The following is a 22,573-nucleotide window of genomic DNA, read 5'->3' as shown; positions in this document are numbered from 1 at the left end:
ATTTATTCCAGTTTTATTGAAATATAATTGGCATACAACACTGTGTAAGTTTAAGGTGTACAGCATAATGACTTGACGTACATATATATTGTGAAATAATTACCACAATAAATTTAGTTAACATCCATCACCTCATGTAGTTACCAAAAATTTTTTTTCCTTGTGATGAGAACTTTTAGGGGGAGACTTTCTGAAGAGCCTCCTCTACTCTCCTCATCTTGCCTAACTTTCTCTGCATACCCAATAGAAAAAGTTTGTGTTATCACATTGCAGATTCTTGTAGGAAAGACCCCTAATCCGGCATTATTGCCTCATTAAATGCCAGCTGCAGAGGACTGCAAACTTATAGTCCTGCAGGTCTTCCTTCTTTCAGAGGTTCAGTTAAACTCAAAGATTATCATATTAATAACAATTTAGCACTTACTATGTGCTAGGCACCAATCTAAGTGTTTGCTTAAGCATTAGCTCATTCAATATAAGTCCAGAGTAGCTGGTGGCTCTTAAATGAGAGTTACTGAAGAAAAATTGAAGCCTTCCTGTTACTGTCATTCATACATTTGCTTGTATTAGTGGACAATTTAGTAGGGCAACACTAAGAAGTCAATGTAGATGAGGCAGCTGTGAAAAGAGCCCCTTGCTTCTTTGCAGGGAGCCTATTTGACCTATGGCTCTGGTATGCATCACTGTGTGTGTGTGAGGTCCATGGGCTGATCCCAGCCAGTGAAGACTGAGTGTGGCAAGGATACCAAGACAGGCCAGTTCCTGGGAGACACAGGACTCCTCTGATGAGTGACTGATTTGAGGACTCCCCATCAGCTTTGCTGAAAATTTCTTATCAGGTATTACCTACCCAACCTGCCTTCCTATCATCTTTCCTCCACAGAGGTCAGACCCACATCCGAGTCCAATGGCTCTCCCAGTATTCTTGGGCTCCCTCGCCATTTTTCTCTTACAGGTGTTTTCCCTAATCTCTTCACCTTTACTCTCATCTTGGATTCTGCTTCTGCAGGGCCTGAATTAACATAGTAGCCAATTATGGGGTATCTGATATAATGATGATGATGATGATGATGATATTGAGCATTCTTCACAGGCCAGGTGATTCACCTGTGTCATCTCTTGATCCTCACAATAAATCTTTGGGTATTACTTTTATATTGTAAATGAGAAAACCAATTCCTTGGGTAATTAACAGTTTGACTGGTTCACTCGTCTAGTAAATGGCAATGAAAACTCTGAATCACTCTGCTATAGCCTTAACAAAGATCAATAGAGGCTCTTTAGCAATCATTTATGCCCACTATAACATTTTCTTACAGCTCATGTGGCATTGTGAAGTTAATGTGACCAATTCATTGACCTGTCATAAGTCAATTATTTTTGTACTTTTTGTCTCCCTTTTAAATTTGAGTTAAATGGATATTTTAAAAAGACAAGCATAAGTGGGTACTAGTGGTGATGTTTTCCTTCTGCATAGTTCTTGACAAGTTAGCCATTTGCCTAAGTGAGCACACTCAGCACCAGCCAGAGAAAAATGATGTTTATTAACAATAAGAGTCATGCTTCTGTGTGCCAGGCCCTTAGAAATTAATAGACCCAAGCCAAGATTCAGTTTTCACTTTAAGGCAAATTTTAATGGTTTAAGCCATTTTTAATGATTTTATATAACTTGATATTCAAAATGAAAAATAATCACACTTCTACCATCACAAATACACAGATGTATACACACTCATAACCAGATATGCACAGACTTCCTGACCTGGGAGCAGTGGGATAGGAAAATTATCCTTCAATGGACTTTCCAGGTCTTGCCTTTGGGGTGGCAGTGTAGTAAAATGGGTAAATCCATGGCCTAGGTTGGAACACAGACTCTTTATTTAGTGACTAAATGACATTGGGCAAGTTCATTTAATGTAAGATTGTTTCCTCATTTGAAAAAATTGAGTAAAAATATCTTGAAGTTTTGTAAAAATAAGGATACATGCCATAATGTGTGTATATCGCTTAGTAGAGCTGTTGTAGCATTCAGTAACCCTCTTAAACCCTCTATAAGTTGCAGTTGTTATTGTGTGTTAAGTGTCTTTTGGCTCTTCTTTCTGTCCACACAACAAATAAGAGAAAAATGTAAATATGTGTTAGATAGTGATTTTCAAACTTTAGGGTACATGAAACTCACCTAGAGGACTCGTTGGAACAGATTAAGCCCCATCCCCAGAGATACTGATTAGGTAGTTCTGGGGTGCAGCTGGAGAAACTGCATGTCTCAAAAAATTCCCAGGTGCAGCTGCTGCTTGGGAATTTCTTCAGAGCCACTGTTTTAGAATTCTCAACGTCCACTTCCACCTAGTGGTTTATTTATGAAATTAGCAACATACATGCTTTTAACACGCTTTCATTTAATCCTCATAACTGCTGAGCAAAATACGTACTATCTTCATTTTGCAAATGGTGAAACTAAGATGCAAAGAGATGAACTTATCTGCTCAAGGTTTTACAAGTAGTATATGGAGAACTGATAACTGGATCCAAGACTTTCAGACTCCAAAGCCAATGCTCTCACTCATTATTATCCTGTCTAAAATACGTTTTCAGACCATTTCCCCCTGTAATTGCACTTCTGGAGAAATAATCAGAAATATGGAGAAAGAGGCATAAAAATATTTATCACAACACTATGATAGTGAAAACTCATAACAAATTTTAAGTCCTTCATCAAAGGGAATGATAATAAAAGCATACTTCACAATATATAGACAACGAAAATGAAGTTTCACGTATTTTTAATTTTGTGGAAATTGCTTGTATAATGTGAAGAAAGAAATGTAGGATATTTCATAAAAGAATTGCTTTAAGATCCGCCCCCAATACATACATATAAGGGAAAACAGTCCAAAATATTAACATTGGATGGTGGGATTATGTGTTATTTTTGTTTCCTTTTACTTTTCAGTATTTACCAAATAGTCTATGTGTGTATTTTATAATTATAAAAATATTAATCATTATTAATTAAAAATTTTAATGAATTATATTAAAATTTGGAAAATTATAAATTTCTATTCATTTACAAAATGTATTTAAAGAAAAAGTGATGTTTATTTAGCATCCCCTCTGTGCTCAGCACAGTGCCAGTTGCTATGAGGGATACATAAGAAGAACGAGAACTGGGCCTCATTTTTTAGGAGTTTTCTTCCTCCTTCTATAAGCAGAACTAACAGGAAAAAATTAGCACATGATATAAGACAATATATAATTAAGTGTAAAAGATGATGTGCTGTGAGCTTTCAAGGCAGCTAGGGATGTTAGGGCTGGGGTGATTTTGGAAGAGATATTAATGGAACAGGGCCTTTCTAGAACTTTCTAGAACTACATGAGCCAGGCAAAGAGATAGGAAGAAGCATAACATAAATGTAGGAACAGAGACAGGATTGGCCTGCTCTTCTCTCTGTTTTCTATCAAACTTTTCACTTACATGCTTCATTTATACACATCCCCTCAAATTATACACATTCCCTCAAATTAGTGATATTTAGTTTTTTCAATGATCAAGACCATTTAATTCCTTCCCTAGTGAGTGTGCAGTTGTCCCTTATTTGCAGGAAACAGCCTAGCACTTCGCCACTCCAACTTTGGTCCCCAACTGTCTGATTCGTCATCACCTGGGAGCATGTTCATAATACAGAATTGCAGGCTCCACTCCAGATCACGGACTCAAAATCTGCATTTTAACAAGATTTATGTGCACATGAAAGCTTGAGAAATGCTGTATAGCATGCAACACTGTCAGAAACACTCTGAATCCTAGGTAAAGGAGGCAGCTGCCAGCATGGTTTAATAGCTGAGAGACTGACAAGGTTCTCCCAAACGAAATATTCTACCATTACCTTTCTCTAAATATGCCATGATTAGACTCACTCTTTAAGGGCATGAGGGATGATTTGGGAGGACTACTTATTAGCCAACACTTGAGAAGGAATCTTTTCACCAGGTTAATCACAGCAATACCTGCTTTACACAGTGCGGAAAGGAATGTGGCATGATTATTTGGATAAGTCAGAGGTAATTACTGTCTAAGTTCTGATGAAGCACAGAAATGGAGGGTGCAGGGTCCTCAGGCAGATGAAACAGGACACTATAAGAGCAGAAGTCCTTGATTGGGAGGTGATGGGGCATTGAGGGCAGCTTCATCTATTTCACAGTTATGGCTGTGTCAGATTACAGCTCGGCTTCCTCCTTGCTTCTTTATTTGAAGAATTCTGCTCTGCCAGCATGGAATTTTGTTTGTTACCAGCCGAATCCTGTTTCTAAATCTTATTGGCTATGAATTCAAAGTGGAAGAAAAAGGTTCAGTAGCTGATGTTATTGGGCTAGGGGTGAGGTGCAGAGGCAAGGAAGAACAGGTGGATAAAACCAAAAGCTATATTCCATGTGAAACGGTGATTGTCTATTTTCCATCAAGTGCAGTTTTCTTCTGAATTTTAATTGGGCAGTTGGTCTGAGTCAGTGAAACCTTTGAGGTTTTGTGAAGGAGAGACAGAGCTGTTGATTTTAAGTCCAACTTTTCTGGTTCCCTTTTTGGTTTTTAGAAATGAAGTTTGGTTTCCTGAGGGCTAGATGAATTTTCTTTAGGGTCCTGACAGTCATAACTGAAGGATACTAGGGTAAGTGAGGGCAGAGATATGTCAAAACAAGTAAAAAAAATAACTCAAAGGTCCGGTGAATTTTCTTTAAAGGTGTATAAAGTTAAGACTCTGATGTAAGTGACTAAAGTAAAACATGTTCAGGGGATCCAAAAAGCCAGAGGAAGAATCTCCATGATAACAGCTACTAGGCTGAATTTTCAGAGGTGGCTGGACCCTACATTTCATTTCCTACTTTTCTTCCTACTTAAAGTGAAAAAGTACAAGATTTTCTCCAGCCAACTAGATCAATGCCCAACTCTCCTCTAGAGAAATCTGTTATAGGCTGTGAGAGAGAAAAGCTTAGAAGGCATGTGTGTTAGCCTTGCTGAATTATGTCCTGTGTTTGTCATCCTCAGGTATTATTTTTATCAACTTTATTTACTTTATCAATTAAAGATATCACCAGGATATATCCAGACATTTTGGAATCAGCATATGATGGCCACCAGATGTAGGAACTCACCGTAGAAATGGGGCCCTGGTGGTGGGATAGGGGTGTAGAGACAAGAGGGAACCACTGTCAGAGCATGCCATCCCCACTGTGTGCACCTTAATCTTAGAGCTGACATTAAAAGCTTTATAAAACTTAGCAGGGTCACACAGAATAATTTTTTTACTATAAGGAACTCAGGCCTGGTATCCAGGTTTGCAGAAAGATACCGATGGTGATGAGATGAAGAGTCATTTTCTACAGGGACATTTTCACTTCTTTTTTTTCAGTCTGTATTCTCAAATTCAATAGATGTTTTTGTACCACTGTACTTTTACATTTTACATTGCATTATGCAATGTAATTTATCATCAGATCATAAATTAAGCGGCGATGCCTCATAGATGAAGATGTGTCAACATATCTGCCAGAACAAATACATGATCCATACATTTTGGTGAAATATTGAAGTGAATGAGTATTTTACAATGAAAGTATTCATATCTAGATTAAAAATCATTTGTAAAAAAAGTAGTGAAACATAACAATGTAGTTTTATTTCAAGAGGATAATTCTTAGGAGACAGTGTTATACAGAATAAGTTAATGATTTTTCAATGTGTGATTAAAATATAAAACTGATGGTGGTGGATTTAAGCAACTAGTGGATGGCCTAGACAATCTACCTCTAAAATCCCTTCTCAGCCTGGGATTCCACAATGCAAATGTTGCTGAATATGTGAAGCTACAGAGTGTGGTGGCTCATTCAGCGTCCCAGAGGCTTTACCTGCAGGAAAAGCACACTGTGGTATTTTCATGGGAGCTTTAAAAGCTGTTTTAAAATTAGTCAATCAATAAATATTTATTGAGTATCTACTATGTGCAAGACATTGTACCAGGAGCTTTAGGAGACTCAAAGGACAAGATTCCTTTCCTCAGGAAGTTTTCAGCATTATATTTTCCAAAATTTCTGAGATCTTCTTATGAAATCTGTCCCAGGAAATTTTCTCCTAAGAAACTCCTTAGAGTTAGAAGGTAACTTTCTAGGTATTCTGAGAATTCTTTCTCTTCAGGAATGAATATACAGACAGCAGGCCAAAAGCCCATTGATAAAAACAAAACAAAACACCTAGATATATTTTAAGCAAGGCAATATAGAAATATCTACTTTACAAAATAATTTACACTATTTAAGCAAGATATGAAGAAAGTATGTCTGCAAATAATTCTACCAGGACATGAAGAATAAGTCTTTTTGTTAGTAGTAGCATATACCAGTAGAATCACTTATACTGTACTATTTAAGAAAACTAACCATTGAGTGTTTCTCTTATTTGACTAGGACAGTGTTTCCCAAAATGTACTGTCCAGATCCTGCAGATGACAAGTTGGTGATGGGGTGTGGCAAGTCCTGCTCTTTATATCTGGATACTCAGTTACAGAGTAGCAGTCCTTCCCTTCCTCCCTCCCTTCCTAAGCCTTGTCCCTAGGCTGCTGGTTCTGGGTAACTAGCCTGTCTTCCCCCATACTTCTCCTTGAATATGTTCCTCTGGTTGAGCTGTGTCTACCTGGTAAAGGCCATAAGAAATTTAAAAAACAAAAGTGGGTATCAGTGCCTACTATTTCTGAAATATATTCTACAGTATGGTTAGGCTGGGTCAAGAAAGAAATTAGGATAGAAGGATAGAATTTAGAGAGTAGACACAAAAAGGGAGAGAGACATGCCGTCTTAAAATATAAAAATGGTGTCACAGGGAAAAAGATAAATGGAAGGGAAGAAAGGAGTCAGAGAAGAAAGGGATTGATTGACAGGTGATACATTAGGAGACAGAACAGAAAGGTGGGAACGGAGGAAGCCATAATGGAGAAGGTAGATGTAAAGACTAGTGATGGTTAAAGACAGCTTAGTGTGTAAGAAGTGATAGAGAGAGAGAAAGATGGAGAAGAAAAGATTGAAAGCTAAATATAGAATGGTTGAGAGAGAAAGAAGGAAGAAAGAAAGGAAAAGATAAAGGAAAAGAGAGAGGTAGTGAAAGAAAAAAATGCCAAAGGAGAATACTAGCTAGGAAAAAAACTGACAAAGACCAACACAAGAAAAAAATGTACAATGCATCAGGATTATTCTGATGAATAGATCTCCATACATAAAATGGAAAGTTCATCTGCCTTTCTATCTTGCAAAACCAGACAATTTTGCAAGTATGGAACTGAGAGAAAATGGAAGAATCAGCAAGCAAAGGGGAACTAACCCAGACAGGTGGCTTCCAAGTTTCAAGGCAGCAGTGGTCATAGCCTTCCTGCTTTGTTTTTAGGTCTGTGCTAATCAGTGACAGCACTGGATCTAGCAGCTCCCAGAGGCCCAACCTCATCAGCATCACCTGGGCCACTACTCCTGTTGCTGGAATGGGGAAAAACTTAAAGATCACCAAGGGGGTCAGATATTGAATCAAATCTTGGGGAAAAAACTTTGGGAACCTCTGTAGAATATCAGGTGTAGAATATCAGGTATTTCCTTCTCCAAAGAATGCTTGGTTGAGATAACCCCTAGGCCTGAAGAAGTAGGCAGTCTTGCACCTGGTCCTGTGGATCAGTCCCTATTTGAATGTAATCAAATGGAGTGTGTTCCTTTGCATTAAGTGGGTCTACATTTATACTCTGAAACTCTGCCCCAGTAGCTAACCCAGCCAATGAATTAGGAATTTCAGTAGGCATAATTGGATCCCCATCAAATGGGCCTGGCCTTCCAATGCTAGATGGAGTTCCAGTGCTGGCGGAGTGATACTTTGCTAAATTGGAGCCAAAGCATGGTAACTGTAGGATGCTAGGTGGCCTTTGATGTAGCCTTTCACTCTCATTTGCTTGCACTTCACTTTGGATTCCTTCTGGCTTGGGGCCTTCATCAGGTGTATCAATAACAAGCTGCTCAGGAGTAAGGTCAACAGTTCTTTCGTTAAGCTGGTTGTCTTCAAATATTTGCTCCAAAACATTGTTCCCATCTCCTCCAAGATCACTTTTGAGACAAGGTGCGTTCTTTGATTGAAGGGAACTGGCTTCAGGAACGGGCATAATTCCCCTTTGGCCCAGTTGATTCTTTATAGAACATGGTGTGTTCCTCCTCAGAGGGGACACATCATCTCTAAAAGGACTTGGGTTTTCACTTTCTCCAGGCAGTCTTTTCTCTGAGCTGTTTCCTTGGCCAGGGGGCATGCTTGTTGGGGAGATGCTATCTCTTGCATGCATAGTGTGACTATCTTCTGCATAGAGAGGGGTGGTGTCTTCGTTCTCCACTGGTGCAAGACCAAAGGATGGAGTGTAATCTTGTAGAGGAAGTGGATTGTCCTTAGTCCCTGTGGAGCCAGCAGCACAGCAAGTTCCCCTCTGGCTTAGGTGAAATAAATGTGCTTCTTTTTGACCTGCTGGGTAACTCTGAAGAATTAAGTCTGGGAAAGCCACACGTTCTCCCTCTGGTGAATTTAACCTAGTAGTTTGCATGCCATAATCCAAATTCTCATCTTCATGCCATGTTGGATTTTTCTGAAGCCCAGCTGGGGAGTTAGGATAGGGCTGGTTCTCTATCTGGTATGGTGGGCTAGCAGGGGCTTTGTGTAAATTTGTTGGCTGATCCCAGAAATTTCTGTTAAAATATGGCCTTCTTTCTTTCTGCCCTTGGGCTTGAATCCTGTGGTCCCAGGAGTTCCAAGAAGGAAATGGAGCGCTTTCTTCTTGTCCAATAACATCATTAATATAATAGCCCGTGCTCTCCACAGGTGGTGATACAGTGGGAGTTGTATCATATGGTAGGAAATTCTCATCTGGGCTCCAGGGGTAAAAATCACCATAAGGAAAATCCTCCCTGGGTTTCGCTGGATTATCTAAGTAATAGGGAAAGTATTCTTTTGGTTGATTTGAGGTAGATTGCTCCCCCTCGTAGTGCCTAACTGTTGGGCCTTCTTTAAAGCTCGACTCTTCCACACCCCATCTACTTTGTCCTGGGAATTGTTCATCTCCAGTTGGATCAATTGGGTCCTCTTCATTATAAAGGATTGTCTCTTTTGGGTCTGGAATATTCCTGGGGTACAGTGGATTTTCAGGTTGCCCCATATTATTGGGAGGATCATTTCTCTCATCCCATGCATTGCCTTTAAGGTATGGTGAGTTTTCCCTGGGATCATAGGGGTAATAGTCAGGGTAGTAAACACCTCCTCTAGAGCCAAGGGAAGGGTGAGGTAAGTGTTCTTCCTGCCTCCCAGGATCTTCCTTAAAATGTGGAGAGATTTCTTGGTGATTCCAAGTATTTCTTTCAGCAGGAAAATGTTCTCCTGCAGGGAAAGGGGTTTCCTGAGTGTATACAGGCTGATATGTACTGTGCTTTAATTCTGGCTGATTAGTTTCTGCTTCATATGGGATTCTTCTTGGCTCTAAAATAATCCCTTTGGGAAAATTCTGGCTTTGGGTTTGTCCATCAGAATTTGGGGCTCTTCTGGAATCTCCTCTTGGGTAATAAGAGTTTTCACGTTGATCAATAGAATTAAAATTTGGGACTAGTGTGTTACCTTCAGAGTGAGGCAGTTTATAGTCTGGTTTGTTAATTCCATAATCTTGAGAGTTTCTCCAGGGGTCAGTTGGATCTCTTGTAGGAATGACTGTTGTTTCTTTTTGACTTGGTGGTTTCTCTCTTGGATTTTGGACATTATCGTTTTGGCCAACAGTATCATGTTTTGGGCCCAGAGGAACATTGGTTCCCATCGGGGGTTTAGTTGGCTCCTGAGGCTTTCTTCTGAAATTTGCTGGATTTCCTGCATGACTGGGAGAATTGCCTCTTGTAGTGGAAATGTAACCTTTGTGATAAATTGGATTTCCTGGGCGAACTGATTGTTTGCCTTCGAAAGCAACAGAGTTCCACCGAGGACCCCTTTGGACTTGTTGATTTCGGTAAAAAGGCCCATTCTGTCTGTTGCCCATGGCAGTACCAGTGGGACGCCATTGTCTTCTTGCAGGAAAATTTCGGATGTTAGGATTTGGATAATTTCCATGAATATTTGGCTGACTTGGTCTCCATGGGATTTGACGTCTTGGTACTCCCTGGCCTGAATTATTAACTATAGGGGGTGGGATGACCCCATTTTGAATTGTAGGGTTGCTCCCAGTGTTTGGCCCATGGCCACTGTTTCCTGTTGGGCTGGTGTCATTCCCACCCTGACTCCCTTTGGGATTGGCTGCATTTGGTTGGGTAGAATTAGTCTCAGGAACTGTTGAATTAGATGAGGGTTCGGTGGCTGGACTCTCTGCTTTAGGAGGATCTTCTTCTTTGGGTTTTTCAAAATCTTGTTCAAACATCTCTTCTGAATAATAAGGAGGACGACCCCCAAATCCATGATATCCAAAATATCCAAAGTAAGGATTCTGTAGAGAAGAAGATGGAAATTGATAATTACTCGTTTCCCACCATGGTGCTGCTAGCAATTTTTATGTGGTAGGGAAATCTTACTAACCACATGCTTCTTTTAACATCACTGGTTTTGCTTTATTTCTTGAAATTTAATTCCTCCTTGGTTTCCATGACCCTACTCCCTTTTGATTCTCTCTTCTGGTACTCTAACTTTCTGACCATTACTTCTCAGCTTTCTCTTCCTGGGTCTGGATTCTAAAATGTGGAGAGATTTGCAGAGGAAACTCTGCAATATGTGCCAACATAGATGAAAGTTGAGGACATTATGCTAAGTGAAATAAGCCAGTGACAGAGTTGTCTTTTTTTTAAGGATTCTATTCTCTGTCCTCCTCATGCTTGTGTTCTCATTTTACACACCTGCCTTGAGCAATCTATTGCAGGCCAATTCTTTCAGTACGGATCCATGCCTATGACTCCCAAAGCTGTAACTCTAGCCCATGATACTGTCTCCTGAGGTTGAGAGAGCAAGACTGCTTCACTAAAGATCTCATGAGTACCTCCAACTGAATGTACCCAGACTGGACTCATTTCCCCCAAAACCTCCTTCTCCAATATTCACTGCTATTTACGCAGTTTCCCAAATTTCTGCTCTCTCCTTTGTTTTCCTCAGACAATTAGTGATCAAATCCTACAAAATCTAAACTTTCATCCCTGTCCCCTCCTCCTTTATCTACAGTACCCCTGAACTATGTAATAGTTTTCTTACCGGTTACTCTGGATATAATTTTTCTTTCCTCTAATCTTGCCTCTCCATGGCCATCAGAGTAGTGGAGGTTGGGGGTTGGTGTGTGGGAAAGTTCTGTCACTTTCCTTTTTAAATATTATTTAAAGCTGCCTTTACCATACAGTATAAACTAAACCCCATAGCATAACATATAAAGCAGTACAGCATGGTGCTAAAGAGTGTGGCTCTAGATAAATATGGGTTAAAATCCCTGTTCCACCGGTATTAGTAGTATGACTCTGGGCTAACCTCAGTCTATTCATTTGTACAATGGAGGTAATAAAATAATATCTACCTCATAGGTTGTCATGAGGGTCAAATGAGATAACATATGTAAAGTTCAGTGCTTGGTACCTAGTAAGTACCTAACAAGTGTTATACATTATATAATGATGATAATAATAATAATAATTTTTAATAATCATCTGGTCCATAACTATTACATCCAGCCTCATTTCCTCCCCGGCTTGTACTTTATGCAGTTGTATATCACAACTACTACTTGCAGCACTAGTCATAGCAGCCAAGACAGGGAAACAACCTAAATGTCCATCAACAAATGAATGGCTAAGAAAAATGTGGTATAGACATACAATGGAATATTATTCAGCCTTAAAAAAGAAGGAAACTCTGCAATATGTGCCAACATAGATGAACCTCGAGGACATTATGCTAAGTGAAATAAGCCAGTCACAGAAAGACAAATACTGCATGATTCCACTTATATGAAGTATCTAAAATAGTCAAACACATAGAATCAAGGAGTGGAATGGTGATTGCCAGGGGCTGGGAGGAGTGGCAAATGGGGAGTTACTAATCAATGGGCATAAAGTTTCAGTTAAACAAGATGAATAAGCTTTAGAGATCTATTGTACGATACTGTACCTATGGTCAACAATGCTGTATTGTACACTTCAAAATTTGTTAAGATGGTAGATCTCATGTTACGTGTTCTTATCATAACAAAACAAAAATTTAAAAAAATCACAACTGTAACTAGTTCTCTGAGTACTCCGTTCTTTCTCTGCTTTTGTGCCTCTGCACATGGCTTCTTCATATTGAACTTTCTCCTCACCTACACGTTTATTCCTCCTGGCAAATTTGAGCCATCCTTCAGGATTCAGCTTGGACACTCTCTTCTCTGTCCTGACTTCCATGGGCAGAATTAGGCTCTACTCACAGGCGGCCACAGCAGGACAGACTTCTGCTATAACAATTATCCCATTGAATTTCAGTTGCCTATTTTCCTGAGATTCTCCCACTTGATTCTCCCCTATGAAGTTTTGAGTGAAAACATTCTTTTCATCTTTGTTTTCTCTGTACCTAACACAGTGGGAAGTGCTTAATAAATTTTTGTTTAATAAATGATTTAATCATCATGAGCTCTGTTAGTATGTTTGTTAGGCATTTGTGTGGCATTTAGGTCATTTACTTTTTCTTTTAACACAAATACAACCTAGAGAAAAAGTGTTTTTGTTTTGTTTTGTTTTGGTGAGGAAGATTAGCCCTGAACTAACATCTGTTGCCAATCCTCCTCTTTTTGCTGAGGAAGATTGGCCCCCCTGGGCTAACACCCGTGCCCATTTTCCTCTACTTTATATGCAGGATGCCTGCCGCAGCATGGCTTGATAAGCAGTGCGTAGGTCCACGCCTGGGATCCCCCGAACCTGTGAACCCCAGGCCACTGAAGCAGAGCGCACGAACTTGACCACTATGCCACCGGGCCAGCCCCGAGAAAAAGTATTTTTATCCCCATTTGTGGATGGAGATGATAAGACAAGTGGGTGAGGAGATGTCTCCCACATCATGCAGGAAATCAGGCAGTGTCCCCAGGAGGTGGAAAACAGACTTCTTAATGCCTATGCTGACTGTCTGGGTCATTCTGCTTCACTTTCTTATGTTATGTTTGTGAAAATTTGAAGTGCCAGTTTCTAAATTGCATACAATTATCTGAATCATTTTTATTTGGGATTATTTCACAATGATATTTTTGAAAGTACCTTATGCCGTTACTGACACAGTAATTTTCAACGTCATTATTTTAACTCCCTCCTTATCCTCTTCTGCCACCTTGCCCTCCAGAGCTATCAGGTTTCCACATTTCACTGAGGACATATCACATATTTAGGGACAAAAAGGAAGTAAGCTCCAGGGGTGGGGTGCTGTGACTTTTTTGATGACACCATGCTAGAATATTTTAACAGTAGACCACTCTGTGACATGCATTTGGCTCTTCTCCTAGTGTGGTGTGGTAAAAAAGCCATTGGACAGGGTGTCAGAAGACTTGGTTTCTGGGTCTAGTTTATCCACTAACTCAGTAGGTGAAATTGAATAGTAATTTATCTTCTCTGGGCTTCAATTTATTTGCACAATGAAGAAATTAGATGATTACTTAATTTCCTTCTAGGGATAACATTCTAAGATACTTTTACTTCCTCCTCTCTTTACTAGTTGCTCCCTCACTGTCTAGAGTCCAGCACCAACCTGGAGCAAAGGTTATTAGGTTAGCCTTCTGAGAGCGAGAGAGAGAGAGCGATTTCAATACATGTAGAGGAGAAATGATGTATCACATTTATTTTATTTTAGGTTTCCGGCTTGATTTGTTTCACTTTTTTCCCCCTTATATCACGGGTGCTGGTGCTACAGGTTCATGTGTTGGATTAACTTTTTTATTAGATAGGGATGAAAAAAAGCAGAGACTAACGGATTGTAATTCCTAATGGAGAATGTAGCTTTACTTTTACTTACCCCGCCTTCTTCATTGCTGGCTGGTGGACGTCCGTAACCTGGTGGTAGCCTCTGAAAGATGAAAAACACAGTAAATACAAGAGAAAGACACTTTCTATGCTGCTATTTGTTTGTAAGACTGAAGGTGGTCTTAAAATAGTTCAAGTCAGTGACTGGGTGTTAGAACTGTTAGCTTTTAGCTTCTGAGTCATTAGCTCTAACAATCTAGCTATTAATAATTATGACTATAATTATAATCCATCAGTGAATACTGGAAAACACAAAAGCTTCAGCCGGATCCTAGATTATCCTACTCAAAATACCATGGATAGCTGCATCTCCTAGCAATTACCCCCACCCCCTGTTATCTGTAACACACATATAGACACAGAGAGGGAAAGAGAGAGAGAGAGAGAGAGCTATTAGGATCCAAACATCCTGGATTATTACTATAACATTTTTGTTTGACCAAGGATCATTTTCCTACTCAAACTTGGAGGCTGAGTTTCTGCTCAGGGGAGGGTTTAGAAAAGCAGTTCAACTCTCACAGACCTTCAAGATGTTCTATGTAGATGAGATTAACAGTTACTTCAGCATGAGAATTATGCTTATCGGCTTTTTTTTTAAAGAACAGTTTATTTATTTTTTGTGTGTGTGTGTGAGGAAGATCAGCCCTGAGCTAACACCCATGCCAATCCTCCACTTTTTGCTGAGGAAGACCAGCCCTGAGCTAACATCTATTGCCAATCCTCCTCCTTTTATTCCCCAAAGCCCCAGTAGATAGTTGTATGTTATAGTTGCACATCCTTCTAGTTGCTGTATGTGGGATGCCGCCTCAGCATGGCTGGACAAGTGGTGCTTCAATGTGTGCCGGGGATCGGAACCTGGGTCGCCAGTAGCGGAGCACTTGCACTTAACCGCTAAGCCACGGGGCCGGCCCTGCTTATCGGCTTTTTAAATCTTCACCTGGTACTGCCTTAGTTTCGTTAGTTCAATATGGCCAGTAAAAGGAAGTTGCTCTTAAGGGAAAATAAAGGTGAGGAACTCTTACTTCTTGAAGTGAATTGTTCCTTGTTGATAAGAAGCCTTCTTGGTTATAGAGTTGCAGACAAGAAAAACCAATGCCATAGCTGAATGCAGAGTCATCAAATATTCCTTGTTGTTGTTTTTGTTAGTTTAACAGCAATTGGTCTTTAATCTTTCTTTAGTTCAAATAGCTTATTTTCCGATTCATATTTTTAATGCCTATGATGCAATTTTTCAATACAGTCATGTGCTGAATGATGACGTTCTGGTCAACAAGGGACTGCCTGTTGCACGGTCCCATAGGATTAGTACCATACAGCCTAGGTGTGTAGCAGGCTGTACCATCTGGGTTTGTGTAACTATGCTCTATGATGTTCACACAACAATGAAATTGCCTAACGATGCATTTCTCAGAATGTGTCCCCATCGCTAAGCCATGCATGACTGTATTATGTTTTATTTTAATGATTTTAAACTTTAAAGGATTCTTGTAAATATTATTTTTGCATGATTCTTTACAATCAAATATTTGTGGTGGAAATAATAAGATATGATTGAAAGATCTTAGTCTAATCATAGTTTATCTTATGAGTTTCAAGCTCCATTTTGTTCCAATTTCCCCATTACATTGAATGAGGATAATCTGTGTGTTCTCTAATCTCTTAGGGAAGTGGGGAATAATAATGAAGTAGCACAACCCTCTAACAACAATTCATTAACTAAGTTATTAGTAGTTGTTTGGTGACTTAGACTGCATTCATGTCACCAACTTGACTAAAAATTCATTTAAAAAATTCTTTTTATCCTACATGATTACTGATGTGGTGACTTGGCTTCATACTCTCTACTGATTGGCATATGGCATTTCATTTAGAGTGTATGAACTTATATTAGTTTGAGATATACATGCTAATACTATTTTTCATTCCTAGCATAAAGAAAAAAAACTCACGTGTGGAACTTGCCACAGAGGTTGTTGATAGGGAAATAGTCCATTGCCAAATGATGGGAATGCCTAGAGAGAAAGAAAGAATCAGGATGATGTGAAGTGAGAAGAATAAATGAAAAATGAAACAAACCTATTAAATACAATTATTTGAAACTTGGAGTCTACATCTTCCTTTGCATTAAACTGTGATTTTTTTTAGGGCAGAGATGATAATAATAAGAATATTAAAAAGTATTAGTATTATTGAACACTTAAGTTCTAGGTACTGTGCTGAGCATTTTCTATTGGTAAAGTCATTTAATCCTCATGTACTGTAGAAGATATGTGCTCCTATTATTCCTGCTTCACTTAAGATTTTGAGGTGCAGTGACGTTAAGTCACTTGCCCAAAATCTCATAGCTGGTAAATGATGGAAGCCAGCATTCAAATCCAGGAGTGTCTTTTCACTCACTTTTGTATTCTCTGCATCTATAATAGCGTCTAATAATAAATGTTAATCAACTAAAAGGATGTATTTTAGAAGCTCCACACTGGATGAGATCTTGGGAAACCATTTGCACATCTTTTTGCTTTAAGTCAGGACTACACTTATGTCATCCTGAAATACTAGAAGCAGTGTTACCTTTCAGGGCAATATTTTAGATCATTAAGGCATAGATCTGGAAGGGACTTAGAGATCACTTTGTTTCCTCACAGGGAACCTGGAGTCTAGAAAGGCAAAGTGACTTGCTCCAGATCATACAACTAAGAAGAGCTGGCGGTAGAACTTAAATCTTTGTTCCCTGACTCTTCCATTAGTGCTCCTGTTACTATGCCATGTTGCCTCTGTATTTTAAAAGGAGCGTCTTTAAGGCAACAGTATTTGGGTAATTTTTAAAAAAACCAAGGCAAGAATTGAGTCACCAGGCAGTTTTGGATAGGTGATGACAACATCACCTTGGAAGAAAGTGTCAAAACTAAAGATTCTATTTCGTACATAGAGGTACCCATATTGAGGAAGTGGAGGAAGTGCGTGTGTATGTGGCGGTAGCATGGCACTTCTAATCCCTCTGAGGCCATTTATGACTCTGGTTTGGAATTTTGCTGGGCATCCTCACCGGAGGCGGCCGGGCTTCCTCTTCGTGCTTAGTTGCGGCAGGCTGCTTTAAATGCTGCTTTGGTGGTGACTCTTCTGGTTGAGGCTGGTCGGGTTTCTGGGTCTCTGGGGCTGGATCAGTCTTGCTCTGGTGTTTTTGTCCTGAGGGAGATGAGGATTTCTTCCAGCGCCTTGTGTTGGGTGGTGGCTGAGGCCACATGGGCATCTGGTACTGTGGGAAGAGCTGAGGGAATTGCATGCCATTTCCATACATGGGTCCCAGTTGTGCCATCTGTGAGGGCAGCAAACAGCAGTAAAATCACATGAGGGCTGAGATTCTGGCTCTCCCCACCCTCTAGTGTCAGTCTCCAAAACTCAGCCCAGGATCTTAAAAATCCTATGGAACTTAACTCAGCAATGAAAGCTTCAAGATCTTTAGCTTCAATATCTAGCATTTCTTTAAATGTTGTCTTATAGAAATAAATTTCAGTCTTCTAGAAAACCACACAAACAAAGAAAAACTCTGAATTAAGTGAGAAATTTCAGTTTAAGAATTTGGCTGATGATTTTCTAATTCTGCAGCCCTGACTCAGGTAAGAAGTGTACAAGTCAAGTTGCAGAGGAGTTGATGTCAAATTCAAAATTCCCGTGACTTGTTACAGGCCGGATGAGCAGGAGAAAAAGAAAAAAAAAAAAAAAAAAAAGACAAAGGGAGTGAGGTGTTAAAAAAACACAAGACAAAAAAGAGAGAGAGCAAGAGCAAAAATTCTGTGTGTGTAAACACCCTACATGGTGCCCGTGCTTCTTGATTACAGGTGAGTCCTCATTAATTCCATTTTTATTATCAGAATCTCCATAGTTACAAGGTTGTCAGGGAAGCAAAAGTAGGTGTAATCTGAAAATGCTAATTTATGAATTGACCGCTTACAACATCAGCTCCCATTCAAACTTCTCTGGTTTAACACTGGTCTATCTTCAGTCATCATTAATCAGTCTCTTGCTGTCTCTTGGATGATGTACACACAATACAGTGTAAATGCCATGTGGATCGACAGAAGGTGAAATTGCAAATCTTGCATTAAGATGCAGGGTTTCATGACAATTAAGTTGGTGAAAATTTCAAATCTCAGGCAAAGTCACTAAAACCGAGAGTGCGAGTTTGAAAGAGTTGGGCCAATCAATAGTTGAAGAAGAGAAAATTGGCAATAATGATGATTTTGGGTGAAAGGCTTTAAAAGAGAGTGACTTGAATGAAAAAGATTAAGAGAAAATTGATAAAGTCCTTGATTTTTTCCCCCAAAATTGTTCTCACGATCACATCACAAAAGTCAAAAGTGACATATAGCATTATTGTACTATCACACAATGTTGTCAGAAAAATTATGCCAAAAGACCCAACTGATACTTGATTCATTATTAGTTAGTTCTAAGGATTGCACATAGTGGTAAGTATAACGTAAATTTATTTAAATAAGAGAAAAATTTATTTCATAATTTTTGTATTATCTTTCAAGATAATCCAAATAAAATTTACCCCCTCCCCCAAGTATTTACTATGCTTAATTTTTGTTCTCGTTATTTGTCAATATGTTTTGTGTAATATTTTCCCAGAACCAATTTCTCTTGGATATAAAGAATGTCTATAAAAAAACAAATAATTTTTATTTACATGAAATAACAATAATAATGAATGAGAAGAAAAGTCAGTGTAAGGGGACAGAATAAATGATTTTTCTCCCTTGAAACTCTTATAATGATTATATTGTAATTAAAACATGTGGATAGCTATTGGCATCTATTAGCTAAGACAAATCTTATAATGTAATTATCCGTATATAAACAAGAAATCATCAGAAATAATATAAAGTGGAACTTACATGTGCTGTGTGCATAAAGTTGAATTGACCATACCGCATCATCTGTGACCAAAGGAATCCATTAATGTGACACAAAGTAAAAATTTGTTATTCAATCAATCCACAAACCATAAAAAACAAGTTGAATTTCTTATTTTTAAGGTACAATAGCCATAATGTCTTTTAGTAGTTATGAATGAATTTAAAGAAGTATGAAATTGAAAAAACTTCTATAGCACTTTAACTAAGTCAGAATTTTATTTTGAGAAGAATCAACACAAAATAGACCATAAAGATCTTGTGTACTTTGAAGTTTTTGAATGTTCTACCCTACTCTTTTTTTTTTTTTAAGATTTTATTTATTTATTCCCCCCGCCCCCCCAAAGCCCCAGTAGATAGTTGTATGTCATAGCTGCACATCCTTCTAGTTGCTGTTATGTGGGACACGGCCTCAGCACGGCTGGAGAAGCAGTGCGTCGGTGCGCACCCAGGATCCGAACCTGGGCCGCCAGTAGCGGAGCGCGCGCACTTAACCGCTAAGCCACGGGGCCGGCCCTACCCTACTCTTTCGAAGTTCAAGGTTTGAGAATGTGATAATTCTGTGAAAAAATGATTCTCCTTTCTGATGTGTATTGAATTTGGCTAATGTTCCTGGGTATGAATCATGTAAAAGATATTTATATGCCTAAGTGTCTACCTTCTGACAACCTTGGTACAAATGGCTACCTTTTCTAGCTTGGAAACTTACCAAAGAAGACAACATTAACTATACTTTAACAGAAATTTACATTTACCTTGAAAAGGACTACGGTAGTACATAGGTAGGATTACGCTGGGGAAATTACTACTTTGCCTTGATTTGAGAATTTAAGTCTTTCAAATCTTCCTCCCTCTACCTCTTTCCTAAGAAATTTTATATATCAGAAAGTTTTCCAATATTATACTTTTTTTATGAACTCTCAGGACAGGGCTCCGGAAAACTTCTCCCCAAAGACTGAACATACATACCTCCTCACTTTTACTGCTAAATCCAGGCATTCGGGGTATTTGCATCTGGAAGGAAAAGAATATCAGTGACAAATTCAGAACATCAATTGAAATAAGCCCAATAATGTCTTCAAACCAGGCAACAATAGAACACAAAGAAAAGTCCTAAAAATTTTTTTAGTACTCACTGGCATAGCAATGGAATTACCAAGCAGACCTAGAAAGACCAGGAGAATCTTCATTTTTCCACTTGGTACCTGGAATACAAAACTGGATTTAATTTTGGACTGTGAAATAATTATGCTTAGGGCACTCAGCACTTATCTAGGCACTGGCCCACCTGTTTGTCAAGGAGCGTACAGAAATAGACAGTGATGGGTCCTCTGCTGTCATTTTTATTTTACATTAAGAAACTATTGGATAGTTATTACCTGGTACTGTTCTTTATTTTTTTTGTGAGGAGATCGGCTCTGTGCTAACATCTGCCAATCCTCCTTTTTTGCTGAGAAAGACTGGCCCTGGGCTAACATCCATGCCCATATTCCTCCACCTTACATGGGACGCCGCCACAGCATGGCCTGCCAAAGCAGTGCGTCGGTGCGCGCCTGGGATCCGAACCAGTGAACCCTGGGCCGCCGCAGTGGAGCGTGCCCTCAACTGCTTGCGCCACCGGGCCGGCCCCTACCTGATACTGTTCTAAGTGGCGAAAAGAGTCAGATTAAAAAGTGAAGAGAAAAATCAGATAGAGAGAGAGTGAGAGAAAGAAAGAACATTGGTGCTTGAGAAGATGGAAGATGGTGCATAGCACTGGAATGTGGAAATTAGAAATTAGGAGTTTACCCAAAAAATATGAATACTGATGGTTGCTAGGCTCATTTAGAAAAGCATAGTAATGTCTGACTATATTCACCATTCAGAATAATCTCAGTTTCAGTGAGAGCACGCTCCAAAATCAGTACTTTGAGCTACTTTCTAAGATGCTGTACACGACATTTCATTATATAGAGGCTAATTAAACTGGAATATTCCAAATCCTATCCTTTTCTTCTTTCCTCTATTGTTGTTTATTATTATCGTTATTATTATTATTTTATCTCTTTTAAAAATCACTTCTGCTCAAGGGCTGGTCAGAGAAACAGGAAAACTGTTTATCTGTTTATAAATTTATCTCTTTGTTAGATACTTTGATTAAACATATTGAGGAAAATATTGAAACTAAAGACATATATAAAGTTTGGAGATTGTTTTCATGGGTTTCATTTATCCCACTCTAGTTAATTATGCAAGCTTTGTATAATTAAGGCTTTTATTTACATCTTTGGACAAGGTTTATTCTGAAGTATTTACTTGGGTAATTCCTTAAGAACACTCCATTCTATTTGCATTTACAATGGAGGAAAATAAAGATTTTAAGCAGAATGATTTATTTTCATGGTATGTCAGATACAACACAATTCCTGGCATAGTAACCAGCACACAGACACCAGTAGTTGCTCATTTCTTTTGTTCCTTCTTCCTTTTTCTGGGCATGAAATGCATCTAGCAGTGATTTGAGCCAACGCTCTTCCTTCTGCTTGTTTCCTGTAGGAGCAATATAACTAAAGGACATTTCAGCACTTCCCTAAATTGTAGGTGTAATCAATTACCTTTCATATATCAGAGAAATTGGGAGAGGGTAACTAAACAAAAGAAGCAGTAATATGTAAACGGCTTTCCTACTAATTAAAGATTTTCAGAATCATAATATTGTAGAGAATTAAGAAAAACAACTAAACTTGTGTGTTTATTATAGGCTACAACAACACAAGAAAGCTAATAAAGAGAATATTGGTGAATGCTTTCCTTTCTAAATCTACTTTCTAAGATTATGGCCCAAGATTTTGGGGAACTTTTGGACATCTAATTTCTCCCTTGCTTAATCATCCATTAAATATCTATAGTATGTATCACTGAGATTCTTGTTAATGTTACACACCTATGTAGGAGGGTGTAATGTGGTCTTTTATTTTGCAACTATAAAATGCCACTCATTTTATCCTTTATGAAATTAATATATCATGTTGGATGACTTTTAAGATTCCTTCCATCTCTAAAAGTTCATAATTGGATGAAAGTCTACAATTAGTTATTTTTTTGTACTGAAAATAACTCTCATAACGATTGCTGTGGAGTACAATGACTAAGTTCTTAGTTCTTCCGTCCCATTCATGAACTCGATGCTCTGTGTTTCTTCCGACATATTTAAATAGTGTTTTATCATCTCAAGTGTTTTTCTGACAATATTTAGTTTGAAATGTGACCTGTATGTACTAGGAAATATGAATGAAAATACTCACCAAGTTATCTAGTTTAGGAAAAGAGGCTCCATGCCTGCACGGAAGCAGCAACATTTTTTCACCAAAATTTTCATAAGCCTTTAAGAAAAATACAGATTTGGCATGAGAAAAAACTCAACTATAGAAATGAAACAAATAAGTGAAACGAATAGCAAAACTTCAGCTTTAAGGCAGCATATGTCATGTTAATTACTTTATCCATTCATACCCTCCTTAAAGGGTCTTCAAAGTCAAGCCTTCTCTCTTGTTGCTTTAAGAGCAGGCTGAGCTACATCAGAGAGAAAATGACCCAGGCACTGTATTTTGAGATACTTCTAGTGCAAGGTTGAC

The 22,573-nt window shown here is 38.7% G+C and overlaps 1 protein-coding gene across 1 annotated transcript; it reads right to left on the bottom strand.

Annotated features, from left to right (window-relative positions):
- Positions 1–7,658: 7,658 nt before the first annotated feature.
- Positions 7,659–22,297, bottom strand: ENAM (enamelin). The gene is made up of 8 exons (XM_004419144.1): positions 22,244–22,297; positions 20,096–20,164; positions 19,929–19,973; positions 18,942–18,983; positions 17,087–17,356; positions 15,993–16,055; positions 14,036–14,086; positions 7,659–10,517 (listed from the first exon to the last, which is right to left on the bottom strand). Exons 1-8 carry the CDS (start codon positions 22,295–22,297, stop codon positions 7,659–7,661), a joined length of 3,453 nt encoding a protein of 1,150 aa, XP_004419201.1.
- Between the last annotated feature and the right edge of the window lie 276 nt (positions 22,298–22,573).

The sequence above is a fragment of the Ceratotherium simum genome, chromosome 8 (genome assembly GCF_057802395.1).
Source record: "Ceratotherium simum simum isolate JZ-2026a chromosome 8, ASM5780239v1, whole genome shotgun sequence".
NCBI lineage: Eukaryota > Metazoa > Chordata > Mammalia > Perissodactyla > Rhinocerotidae > Ceratotherium > Ceratotherium simum.
This window is presented reverse-complemented; position numbering and strand designations above follow the sequence as displayed.